Raw genomic sequence first — 13,375 nt, forward strand, 5'->3', positions numbered from 1 at the left:
TTGGAGAGACAAGCATTTTTGTATAGAAAATTTCAAAGGGCCATAACTCTGTTGAAAATCATCCGACCAGAACCCGCTGATAATATGCACATCTCCTCTTGGTAGTGAAGCTTCCCATAAAGTTTCATTGAATTCAGGTCATTAGTTGCTGAGAAATAGCCCGGACAAAAATTGTGCACGGACAAACAGACAGACAGACACACACATGCACGGACAGACGAAGCGGCGAATATATGCTACCCCAAAAAACAATTTTGGGGGAGCATAATAAATGAATAAGTGCTATGCAATCAGCCAACCATTAAAGCAGGAGCTGAAGTATCTTTGGAAATCAACTGCTTAAGAAAAAAAATATGAACCTTGATTACTGGGTTGAACATGGATGTTTCTCCCATCAGTATCTGGACTCTGTTCTTCCCTGTTACCCTGTTGCACAGAGTTACCATCAATTTGATTGTGACCTTGGTTTCTGTTATAAATATTGACCCCTTGAGTTTGTCTATGACCCCCAGAAGCTGGTATCAGTGGACACTGTGGAACATGCCCCATGGGCTGATGACCTTGACCTCTGCTGTATATGTTCATCTCTTGATTATCTTGCTGACCTGTTTGTGTCTGTACATGGTCTGGAGTTGGAACATTTCAAGTCAGTATTTGAGTTGAATATTTAAAATGCAAGTCAAACCCTGAACATGTTTTTAATAGATTTTTTCATTAAGTTAATAGTAATGACTAAAAGGCTTATCTGTTAACAAAAACATTATAACTTCAATACTTGCAAGACACAATATCATTATTATTTACTTGAACGCCCTATTAACTAAGAGTTTCTTAACATTTTTTAATGCAAATCTAGTCTTTTGCACATATGTTTTTTTCCAATTGTATTTAAAGTCTTTAAATATACAGGCCTGCACCCAAAAGCAAATCCAATAATTGTTAACATTTACAATTAAACTTGACAATATACATTTGTGTATCCCTAACAGTTTGATTTATATCTTTTTAAAGCCCAATAATATTATATCACACCTTTGGAGAAATCAGGGTCATCTATAGTTGAGTCATAACTATTGATATCTAAAAATGTTTTGTTCTAATATATCATATGTCCTCAAGTTTCTGAGAACAAACCAAAAAACAAACCGTCGGAGACGGGTGATGCTCCCCAAAGTTTTTTTTTTCCACAATATTGCACTATATATTCAGATAAAAGGAAACGTCTTGAGGGGCATAACTTTGGACAAAATAATACGATGGATGGTTTAGCAACTTAAAAATTTCAAAGGGCCATAACTCTTTAAATAAATCATCTAACCATAACCCACAAATAACATGCGCATCTCCTCAAGGTAGTTAAGCTTCCCATAAAGCTTCATTGAATTCCAGTCAGTAGTTGGGAAGAAATAGCCCAGACAAGAATTGCACTATATGTACAGTTTATAGAAAATTTCAAAGGGGCATAAATCTGTAAAAAATCATCCGACCATAACCGGCTGATAATATGCACATCTCCTGTTGGTAGTGAAGCTTCCCATAAAGTTTCATTGAATTCCCGTGATAAGTTGCTGAGAAATAGCTCGGACAAGAATTGCACTATATGTAGAATGGAAAATTTCAAAGGGCACTAACTCTGTAAAAAATCATCCGACGAGAAGCGGCTGATTATATGCATATCTCCTCTTGGTAGTGAAGCTTCCCATAAAGTTTCATTGAATTCCAGTCATTAGTTGCTGAGAAATAGCCCGGACAAGAATTGCACTATATGTACAGTTAATGGAAAATTTCAAAGGGCCGTAACTCTGTGAAAAAACATCCGACCAGAACCTGCTGATAATATGCACATCTCCTCTTGGTAGTGAAGCTTCCCATAAAGTTTAATTGAATTCTGGTCATTAATTGCTGAGAAATAGCCTGGACAAAATTGTGCACGGATGGACGGACACACGCACGGACAGACGAAGCAGTGACTTTATGCTCCCCCCAAAATTTTTTTTGGGGGAGCATAAAAATGGATGTATGTTCAAAGATAAATGACAAAAAGAAAAATTGAAAACATATTCAACTAATGTGTATACCAAAGTTTCATATTACTGTACTTTTTTTCCTGTTTTTACAAAACATGGATCTAGATCTGTGGTATTTTGTCAACATCGACCTAACCTTTGACCTCTTGGGAATTCAAATAACTTCAGCAGTTCCTAGGGTCCAGTACTATCAACTATCAGTTGCCATGGAAACCACAGTTATGTCTATGTTGATTTTTATTGATGACCATCCTTGGTTGTTTGCATCAGTAAAATCTGACATAAACGCATAAAAAGGTTTATACTGATATGTCACTTAAGGTTTTACTCCAAAGATCTTGTTAAAGGTCCTGATGGTTCATGCAATAGGGAAGAAACATTTTCTTAAATTTGAATTATGATTTAAATAGTAACATGGACCTTGAACCTTAGAGACTTGTTATTGCAACTTTCAAATTTTTTAAGCAGGCTTAACATTTCTAGTGATTGCATGCCTGATAATCTATTGTTTGTTTGAAGTGCTAGTTGTAATTTTTTAATCTTAAATAAGAGTTTGGAATGTGACCTAGAGCTTTGACCTTTGAATCAGGGTCTTTTTGGATACTCTAATCCAAAATTCTAAAATACCACTTCCATTAGGCACTTAAACATCCATGTACCAGTATGCTCAACAAAAGTATGTCTAGACAAAGCTGTGGATTGATTTCATGAATTTGAGTCAATTATGCTTAATACTTCTTCCAATTTATTTTAATTCTATTCACACTTGACTGGATCCATTTGGGTTTGTGTCTTTTATTTGATATAAGACCTTGAAATATGACCTTGGCCTTACACTAAGTGGCCTAATTTTTGTCAGTGACACTTAGCTTCCTCATATTTATCTGTTCTGCCTAGTAGTAATGAAAAATCAATAACTTATGGACAAATTTATGCACAAGACTGCATCTGTTCCGCCTATCTGCCACAAAAGAACCCGCTTGAGTGCTCGACAAAAATAAACAAGAGATGTGTTTGTTAGAAACACAATGCCCCCTAATGCGCGACTTTTTTGTTGTTGACCTTTGACCTTGAAGGATGACCTTGACCTTTCACCACTCAAAATGTTCAGCTCCATGAGATACACATGCATGCCAAATAGCAAGTTGCTATCTTCAATATTTCAAAAGTTATTCCAAAACTTTACTGTACAGTAAAGTTTTGGGACAGAATGACGGAATGACAGACAGAGAGACAGGCCAAAAACAATATATCCCCGATCTTTCGATCCGGGGGCATAAAAATACTAAAAGCTAATATTGTGGTGACATACGATCCTGCATATCAACTTCCATGGGTTCTTCATTTCCAGCGCATGGGGTCGGTATAGGCCATACATTTCCAGTTGCCATGGAAGGTACTAATTTGACATCATCTTCAAAGAACTGAAAGTGATACAGTTAGTTGTGGTATGTTGCTTAAAGTATTTAAATCTTATTTATTTCAATTAATTTAATCCATAAACAAATTGGTATGTACTTGTCAGGAAAACGTGCAGTGATAGATGACATAAAGAAGTTCTGATATCAGCTCAATCATTTAAAGTGTATACTGTATATCAAAGACACAATGTGCCAAATATCATCTAAATGTGAAAACTATTAAAACGAGATTATACGATTTTGTCAAATATATATTAATTTATATAAAATGTGTAAAAAAACTTATTAAACATACATTTCAATATAAACAAGGGCTGTTTGTAAAACATGCATGCCCCCCATATGGGCTGTCCGTTGTAGTGGCAGCCATTGTGTGAATACGATTTTTGTCACTGTGACCTTGACCTTTGACCTAGTGACCTGAAAATCAATAGGGGTCATCTGCGAGTCACGATCAATGTACCTGTGAAGTGTCATGATCCTAGGCAAAACCGTTCTTGAGTTATCATCCGAAAATCATTTTACTATTTCGGGTCACCGTGACCTTGACCTTTGACCTTGTGATCTCAAAATCAATAGGGGTCATCTGCAAGTCATGATCAATCTACCTATAAAGTTTCATGATCCTAGGCGTATGCGTTCTTGAGTTATCATCCGAAAACCATTTTACTTTTCCGGTTCAGTGACCTTGACCTTTGACCCAGTGACCTCAAAATCAATAGGGGTCATCTGCAAGTCATGATCAATCTACCCATGAAGTTTCATGATCCTAGGCGTATGCATTCTTGAGTTATCATCCGGAAACCATTTTACTATTTCGGGTCACCGTGACCTTGACCTTCGACCTAGTGACCTCAAAATCAATAGGGGTCATCTGCAACTAATGATCAATCTACCCATGAAGTTTCATGATCCTAGGCGTATGCGTTCTTGAGTTATCATTCAAAAACCATTTTACTATTTCGGGTCACCGTGACCTTGACCTTTGACCTAGTGACCTCAAAATCAATAGGGGTCATCTGCGAGTCATGATCAATGTACCTATAAAGTTTCATGATCCTAGGCCCAAGCGTTCTTGAGTTATCGTCTGACAACCACCTGATGGACGGACCGACAGACCGACCGACCGACATAAGCAAAGCAATATACCCCCTCTTTTTCGAAAGGGGGCATAACTAAAATAAAAGTTAAGAAGAACATGTGTCGAAAAAATGTGAAAAAAGCCAGACATTTAATTCTGAAATAGAAAATGTCTGTACAGTCTTATTCGCCAGCATATAAATCATGCATGTACGATGTGAATCTAAACTTAGTTTAACAGTTCATTTTAAATTCCTGCAACGATATATTTTCATACGACACACGGACACTTACTAAAACACGAATGCTACAGTTATTGTAAGAAAATATCTACGAAATATCTTCGTCAAAATCGGCTCGGGGTGCTAATTTGTTTTTGCTGGATTTTATGAAATCCGTCTTCAATGTATAATTGTTCTTGCCGATTTTGTGTTATTGTAAAATATTTTATCAATATATTACAATTTAACACATATAAAAAAATCGTGTAATCTCGCTTAAAATGCGATAAATTTAAAACATTTATTGAAACAAGAGATGTGTTTGTCAGAAACACAATGCCCCCTATTGTGCCGCTTTGAAATAAAATTTCAATATATCATTTGGCAGGTTTAGCAATTATCTCCCTTTTAAAGCTTATTACTTCCCTTGGATTGTATTTTTTGAATTTTGACCTTGAAGAATGACCTTGACCTTTCACCACTCAAAATGTACAGCTTCATGAGATACACATGCATGCCAAATATCAAGTTGCTATCTTCAATATAGTGTAGTGCCGGTGTCATCCGGTGCCAAGCCCCCATGCAGAGTGGTACCCGGCTTGCGATGTTCATGTGACGGGACCATGCTGCATGATGTGGAGCCAATCGGATGGACGCGGATGCCTGCTGGGATGACCATACGCTCTTGCTACCCGGTCCATGGACGTGAACAGACGTGTTCCCTGATGTAAGTATTGCCAGGAGGATAGATGCCCTGAGCTTAGTATTTCCAGGAAGATAAGTGTTAGCCTGTGACGGTGGGTATTAGCCCGTGCATAAGTCTGTGACTTAGTGTCTTGCCCTGGAGGATTAGCCTGTGTGTACGGTAAGTATTCCCAGGAGGATCGGTGGAGTGCAGCCGACGACGATAGCAGACGAGCGTTTCCCTCGAAGAGTGTACTGCGGAGGACGATTGATGCCATCCTGACAAGGTCTCCGGTCGACGACCCAGTGAGTAGACTAGCTTAGTATCATTGCTAGTAGCGGTTGTGATAATTGTAGAAGAACCCACTGAAGAGCTAACCTTAATAAACACCACAATGGTGTCTAGAAGTGGGGTTAGTGTAGTTGTGTTTGAACGGTTAAGCTAGTTCTGTAACTTTTTAATTTATATTTCTTTAATCTGCATCGTATAATTTTATTTGGACCATCGCATAGCATTTAATTTGCAGTTTTGCTATTCACCTTTCTTTTTCATAAAGAGGTCTATGCCATACTTGTTGTACGTGACGCAACATTTGTCTATTTTTAGACGTGTGCAATAAACAGGCGACCACGTGGTCTTATGCTGGAATAGTCCAGACTTTCCCTTGTATGCATTCCAAGGTCGCGTGATATTTGGCGTGAATTGAGTGCATTACTGTTCATGCACTGGAGTGGTCGAATGCTACATGAAGTAACACCTGAGGCATCACTAATGTAAACAGTGTGCCAGGAAATTGTGGTTTATGAGCGAGTCTGTCTGGCATAGCTAAAAGAGTGCGGGTCGGGTATTGTTTTGATTTTAATCGGGTGTAATGGCTATGGTGATTTTGGTGATTTAGTTGGTTATTATTGGGTAATTTAGTTTTAATTGTGTAGGCAGTTTGTCATTTTTATTTAGGCATTAATTTTAATTAAGTGAATAGTAATTGAAATGAGTAGACTCCGCGAGGCCCAGGAAAAGGTAAAGGCCAAGCTGGCCACCCAGATATCCAACTTGGAGGCGGAGATCACGGCTTGCCAGGTGGAGCTCCATGTAAGGTGGCTGGAAGAAGCCATCCGTGCGCTGCCGACAGTGCAAGACGTCGTCGGTTATATTGGGGTGTGCGACGACGAGAGCACTGAAGGAGGAAACGATGAGACTGTAGGCGTCGATGATGCGGTTCCGTTGGCGCTACCAACAGTTCGCGAAGTTGTCCGTCACATGGGGGTGTGTACCAACATAAGCACTGAAGGGGGCAATGGTTAGACTGGAGGCGTCAGCGATGGTGAAGACGTGTTAACCGAAGGCGTCGATGATGCGGTTCCGTTGCAGCTACCTACCTTTCCCAAAGTTGTCAGTCACATTGGGGTGTGAACCGACATGAGCACTGTAAGGGGCAACGGTGAGACTGGCGGCGATGGTGAAGACGTGTTAACCAAAGGCGTCGATGATGCGGTTCCGTTGCAGCAACCTACATTTCGCGAAGCTGTCCGTCAAATTGGGGTGTGCACCGACATGAGCACTGTAAGGGGAAACGGTGAGACTGGCGGCGTTGGCGATGGTGAAGACGTGTGTACTGAAGGGGTCGATGATGCGGTTCCGTTGCAGCTACCTACATTTCACGAAGTTGTCCGTCTCATTGGGGTTTGCACCGACATGAGTACTGTAAGGGGCAACGGTGAGACTGGGGGCGTCAGCGATGGTGAAGACGTGTTAACCGAAGGCGTCCATGATGCGGTTCCGTTGCAGCTACCTACATTTCGCAAAATTGTCCGTCACATTGGGGTGTGCATCGACATGAGCACTGTAAGGGGCAATGGTGAGACTGGCGGCGTCGGCAATAGTGAAGACGTGTTAACAATAGGCGTCGATGATGCGTTTCCGTTGCAGCTACCAACAGTGCGCGAAGTGGTGCGTCACATTGGGGTGTGCACCAACATGAGCACTGTAAGGGGCAAAGGTGAGACTGGCATCGTCGGTGACGATGAAGCTACAGCGGAGGGAGAAAACAGTTGCAAGCTGTATCCTGACCAGCAGGGATTGTCCAGTTTTGAGAGCACAGAAGAGTCGTCTAGCTACGGGAACTCTGTCGGCATAGTCCTAACGGGGTTGCCCAAGAGACCTGTCGGCATAGTCCCACAGGAGTTGTCCAGTTTTAGGGACGCAGCCCTAGATGAGTCGTCTAGCTACGGGAACTCTGTCGGCACAGTCCTAACAGGGTTGACCAAGAGACCTGTCGGCATAGTCCCACAGGAGTTGTCCAGTTTTCGGAGCACGTTAGAAGAGTCTCTAGCTACGGGAACTCAGTCTGCACAGTCCTAACAGGGTTGCCTAAGAGACTTGTTGGCATAGTCCTACAGGAGTTGTCCAGTTTTCGGAGCATGTTAGAAGAGTCGTCTAGCTATGGGAACTCTGTCGGCACAGTCCTTACAGGGTTGCCCAAGAGACCTGTCGGAATAGTCCCACAGCAGTTGTCCAGTTTTCGGAGCACATCAGAAGAGTCATCTAGCTACCGGAACCCTTTCTGCATAGTCCTAACGGGGTTGCCCAAGAGACCTGTCGGAATAGACCCACAGGGATCTTCCAGATGTGTATGTCCGGCTATGGGAATCCTGCTGGCAACGCACTAAGGCCCAGCAGGGATTGCCCAGTTATGGGAGTAAATCGCAGTGAGTCGTCCGGTTAACGGTATCAGACCGGTGACCACCAACAGGAGGTTTTTGGCTATGGGAACCACCAGGAGTCGTCCGGTTGCCGGTTTCCCACCGCGGGTAACACCCAGAGGAATCAGCGTAGTCATGGCAACTCCTCTGTAAACCGCCCTGGCTGTGCGTGCGGTTACGGGGTAGCCGCGTGTGTGCGCCGGAAGATCTCGGAGAATGGATCTCGGGGACCTTTCAGGCGTGGCTCTGAAGGGTGTCGACCCTCAAGTTCTAGCCTTTGGGAGCGGTCCCAGCGGTGGAAATTAGGTAAGTGTCTGAACGAGCGTGGGGGCCTGAGGTAATTATCTAGTTAAAGGGTAGGGGTGGGTACCTTTAATAGTTCTCTGTTTTTCTTGTTTTATTTTAGTTGTGTTTTGCTCCATTTAGTGTCAGTGAAGTGTAAATTTGTTATGTGTCAAACAATTCTGTTGATAGAATCAATGTGTTTGATTAACCAGGCACGTGTCCACTTATTCAATTAGTCCCTTATAGGCCTCGCCCACCAGTCCATTGTTTGGTTATTATTTAGTAACTTTGAATATACATTATTAGACTGGTTACTCTTGGTTACTCTTGGTCTCTTTCACTGTCATGACATCCGGCAACTGATACCTTTTTTCATTTTTCTGTTCATGTTTCCCTGAGTGTGAGTGGAGATGTTTGAGCTGCTATTGCCACCGGAAATAGAGAAAACATACAGATTATTGTGATTTTTGTTATTAAATAGACATATTAACATTTATATTAATTATTATTATTATTTGGTACTTGTACTGATGATGTGTTTTCACGCGAGTGTAATACGCCTGATGTCGTAATGGGTACACGTCGCCTGGCTGAATACTGGGGGTGGGTAGTTGGCGGCATGGCGAGGCATTTAGAATACTCTTATCAGATCCAGCTGTGAGCTCTTTCAGCCACTTTTATTTATATTTCTCTGAATAACCACTCATGGACATGTCATCATTGTATATAATGCCATTAGAAGATGTAAATTGTTGCATGTCAGAAACTGTGGGGAACTATTGCATGTCAGGAACCGTGGGAAACTGTTGCATATCATCCAACGTGGTGGTAATTATTATTTTGGTAAGTGTTTTAGTGAAATTTTAGTGTAACTGTTTACAGCTGCCCATGGCTAAAGCTTTATGGATTTACTGGCTGGGTGAGCCCATTAATCTCCGGGTTGTTTAAGGGTCCTTGGGCCGGTTGTAACTTTCAGTTCTCGGCATGAGACTGTGAACGGCAATATAAATCAATACTAAACTGTTAGCGTTTATTTCAGACCAGGGATCACTGACATTTTATGGAGGGTATTACACCATAATTGGGGTATGCATGCATATTAAAATATTCTTGTTGGTCGTACAAAAACCGGCCAATGGGTTAAATTAGATGTGGTCTATCTAGGGTTGAGGCCCCCATTCTGCCCACGTTGTGGCGTGCCTATAGTTTTGAAACAATAAGGTTGTCCCGACTTTGGGGAGTCCGGGCACGGTCATAGATCCGCTAGGTTGCTGCGTCTAGGCTTACATCGCATGGCGAAGGCGCCCTCCTTGCTTACAAAAGGGGCATTGGGTCCAAGAGATAGTCAATATACTTCCTCGGGGTGCATGGAACGGCTTGGGCGCAGCGGTCTTAGAGTACGTTGCATGGCGAAGGCACCCTCCTTGCTTACGAAAGGGGCATTGGGGTCCGAGAGATAGTCAATATACTTCCTCGGGTGCGACGGGACGATGTTCCCTGATGTAAGTATTGCCAGAAGGATAGATGCCCTTAGCTAAGTATTTCCAGGAAGATTAGTGTTAGCCTGTGACGGTAGGTATTAGCCCGTGCATTAGCCTGTGACTTAGTGTCTTACCCTGGAGGATTAGCCTGTGCGTACGGTAAGTATTCCCAGGAGGATCGGTGGTGTGCAGCCGACGACGATAGCAGACGAGCGTTTCCCTCGAAGAAGGAAATGCTGAGGACGATTGATGCCATCCTGACAAGGTCTCCGGTCGATGACCCAGTGAGTAGACTAGTTAAGTATCATTGCTAGTAGCGGTTGTGATAATTGTAGAAGAACCCACTAAAGAGCTAACCTTAATAAACACCACAGTTATGGCCAATGTTAAAGTTTTAGACGGACTGACGGACAGACTGACCGACAGACGGACAGTTCAACTGCTATATGCCACCCTACCGGGGGCATAACAATATTTCTTTAAGAATACCAATGTAAATTATTTAGAATGATTTTACATACGACAAACATTTGAAAATTTTAATTTCAAAGCAATACAGCATTTTGGATGCATTTTAATCGCAAATTTATTTAAGTGCAAATATAACTTATTATATCAAACTACTTAATGGATCAATTAACGACCCTTTTAATTAATTGCTATTAAACTTTGATCTGGCCAACTGAAGAAAAATACATCACACCTAATTTAAGTGGCATGTGTAATTGTATATACTTTTCAAACTGATTGAACATCAATTAAATATGTGAAAATATAACATGAAGTGCCGAAGTGACTAACAGTGAATGCCGAACTGGTCAAAACCGAGTGCCGAAGTGACAGATTTTAACGGTGCCAAATTAACCAGGTGCAGAAATGACTAGATACCACTCAATCTTTAACATTAAAGTTTGATTCAAACTGTTAGAACTGATGTTATCAGGTATGTGTTACTTGACTGTATCAGCTTTAATTCACGGTTTAAATTCAGTACTAAATGTATCATTGTTACTAAACACAAGTATTTTAAAATCGATTTAAAAAGGAGAATAGTGGAAAAAATTAGGGTTGTCACTACTCCTATAAATATGAGGTCGATTTAAGCGGGGTAGCTTACGTCTAATTATTTGGACTAGGTTGTCACTTAAACGATACACAAGTACACAAATATTCAACTGTGATAAATAGCTTACACAACACAGTAGAGGCTAGGTCTGGCTACCATAACTTTAAGTGTCGCTTTTTATGATTTTTGACTGGCGCGACTTTATAGGTATGTCAATACTATATGAACTGTACGCTGAAGTTTCTTCAGCAAGTGGAGGCTAAATTATCAAAGAATTTTTATACATTAAAACCCCAGGAGTATTCTTCACCGTTTCACGCTAAAAAACGATGATGTTTCAAACAAGATAATCTGCAAACTTGTGTCAGAGACCACAACATATAAATAACATTCAACAATTAACGCTAAACTTACCTGACAATACTCCTATAAATATGAGGTCGATTTACATCGGGGTAGCTTACGTCTAATTATTTGGACTAACCTGACAAGTGACATCAGAAGGTTTACTTTCGGTTTGACAATTGTGAAATTCGAAGTTAAAAAGCGACACCTGTGGACTCTATGGAAATGAGGTTTCATTGCACTAAACAATCGAGTCATGGCTATACTCTCTATAGAGCGTTAGAGTTGCCTCCCATTGATAGCACGTGTAATTTTTCAAATATTTTTTGGATTTAAAACATCATGGGTGTGGATATTACAGTGTGGCGTGCGCGAATTGGATGTTTCATATGTAGAAGCAAACGTATTAAACATTTTAAAGTCATAACTTTGAACAATCATACAAGAAAATCAATGTCCTTGATTTTGAGGGTGATCACGTGCATGGCGGTTTTGATCCTATTGTGCGGCGATGTAGAGACAAACCCAGGACCCCCTAAACAAGATGGAACACGCAACAAAAGCCAATACAAAAGGGCTGCAGGGACCCAAGATCTAGGCGATCAAAATGGGGAGAGGCCAACACCACGACGCACGATACAAGAAGGTGTTGCTACAAGACAGCGGACACTATCTTTTTACGCTACATGTACACCACAGCAATCATCCGGTAGTTCCACACAAACAAATAACGATAATTTACAACAAAATCAACGACAGCAAGATCAAAGTAAGTCGAATAACGAATCTGATATGTTTGCATTCCTAAGAAACATGAAAATTGATATAGGTAATCAAAATGAACGTTTAATAAACAATATCGAAGGAATAAACCCAAAGATTAATCAGCTATTTACTTCTGTCAACAATTTAAAACATGATAATGAACGATTACGGCAAGATAACGAACATCTTCGGGAAGAAATGCACTTTATGAAACAAAAATTATACCGCATTGAAAACCAGTCACGTAGGAACAATCTTCGTTTTAATGGCATAAATGGAAGTCTACAAGAAAAATGGGACATTTCAGAATCTAAAATACGATCGTTTTTAAAGGAAACGCTTAATTTTGGGGAACAAGCAGACGTTTTTTTAAATAGAAAGAGCTCATCGAATTAAGTCACGTGACCCAAACAAATGTACAATACTAGTAAAATTCGTGAAATACAAGGACTGTGAACAAATCTTAAACCGGGCGAATACTCTACTTCAGAAAAATCGTGCATTCTCTGTTCAACAGGATTACAGTGAAATAATCCGTCAACAAAGAAAACACCTTGGAGAACGCATGATGTCCGAACGATCGAATGGTAACTACGCAGTCATTCGTTACGACAAATTGATAATCAATGACACGGTATACAAATACAGCGACTCAACACAATCAATTATAACTGTCGGTAAACGGAGATCAGGGTTTCGTCCACGTGCATTTCCACGTGATCTTCCATATGACGAACCCACCAACAACATTTACTCAGAGCAGGGATTGGATACCAACCACGTGACTGACGTAGAAGCACGACGCGTAACACCAAACAGAAACCGACCAATCGCTCACAACACGGACCTACCCGAAGATGACATATTTTCTGACGATTCCGTCATGGACTAGGAAAACGGCCAAGGTCATGCACATGTTATAAATAGCAATGAAAACCAGTTTAATTTTTGTTTTGTTAGTTGGAATATTGCTGGTTTAAGTAAACATGTAGATAATGCAGAATTTAAATCATCGGTCGCACCCAGCAGGTTGCCGTCGAGGGCCATAACTCTGACAACCTTCCAGTCCTATCTGGCGTCCCCCAAGGCTCGGTCCTCGGACCTTGCCTGTTTCTCTCATACATTAATGACCTCCCTGACAGTGTTAAGAGCAAGGTTAGGCTTTTCGCAGATGATACTTTTGTTTATTTAACAGTTAAATCTACCCAAGATGCACAAACCCTCCAAAAAGATCTCTTAAATCTTGAAAACTGGGAATCCGATTGGTCAATGGAATTCAACCCGGACAAATGTGAAA

The 13,375-nt window shown here is 40.9% G+C and overlaps 1 protein-coding gene across 9 annotated transcripts in view; it reads right to left on the minus strand.

The window, feature by feature from the left end:
• Nucleotides 1-11,604, minus strand: part of LOC127871329 (uncharacterized) — a 29,392-nt gene extending 17,788 nt beyond the window's left edge. The window contains exons 1-3 of one of the 9 annotated variants that reach the window (XM_052414154.1): nt 11,453-11,604; nt 3,340-3,451; nt 360-626 (exon numbers count right to left, since the gene is read on the minus strand). In XM_052414154.1, coding sequence (XP_052270114.1) covers nt 360-626; nt 3,340-3,418 — 346 coding nt within the window. In that variant the 5' untranslated portion in view covers nt 3,419-3,451; nt 11,453-11,604. Of the gene's footprint in view, nt 1-359; nt 627-3,339; nt 3,452-8,787; nt 8,813-11,382 lie in introns of those variants that run through there. The other 8 variants (XM_052414151.1, XM_052414150.1, XM_052414164.1 and 5 more) reach the window with 8 other exon arrangements.
• Between the last annotated feature and the right edge of the window lie 1,771 nt (nt 11,605-13,375).

The sequence above is a fragment of the Dreissena polymorpha genome, chromosome 1 (genome assembly GCF_020536995.1).
Source record: "Dreissena polymorpha isolate Duluth1 chromosome 1, UMN_Dpol_1.0, whole genome shotgun sequence".
Taxonomy (NCBI): domain Eukaryota; kingdom Metazoa; phylum Mollusca; class Bivalvia; order Myida; family Dreissenidae; genus Dreissena; species Dreissena polymorpha.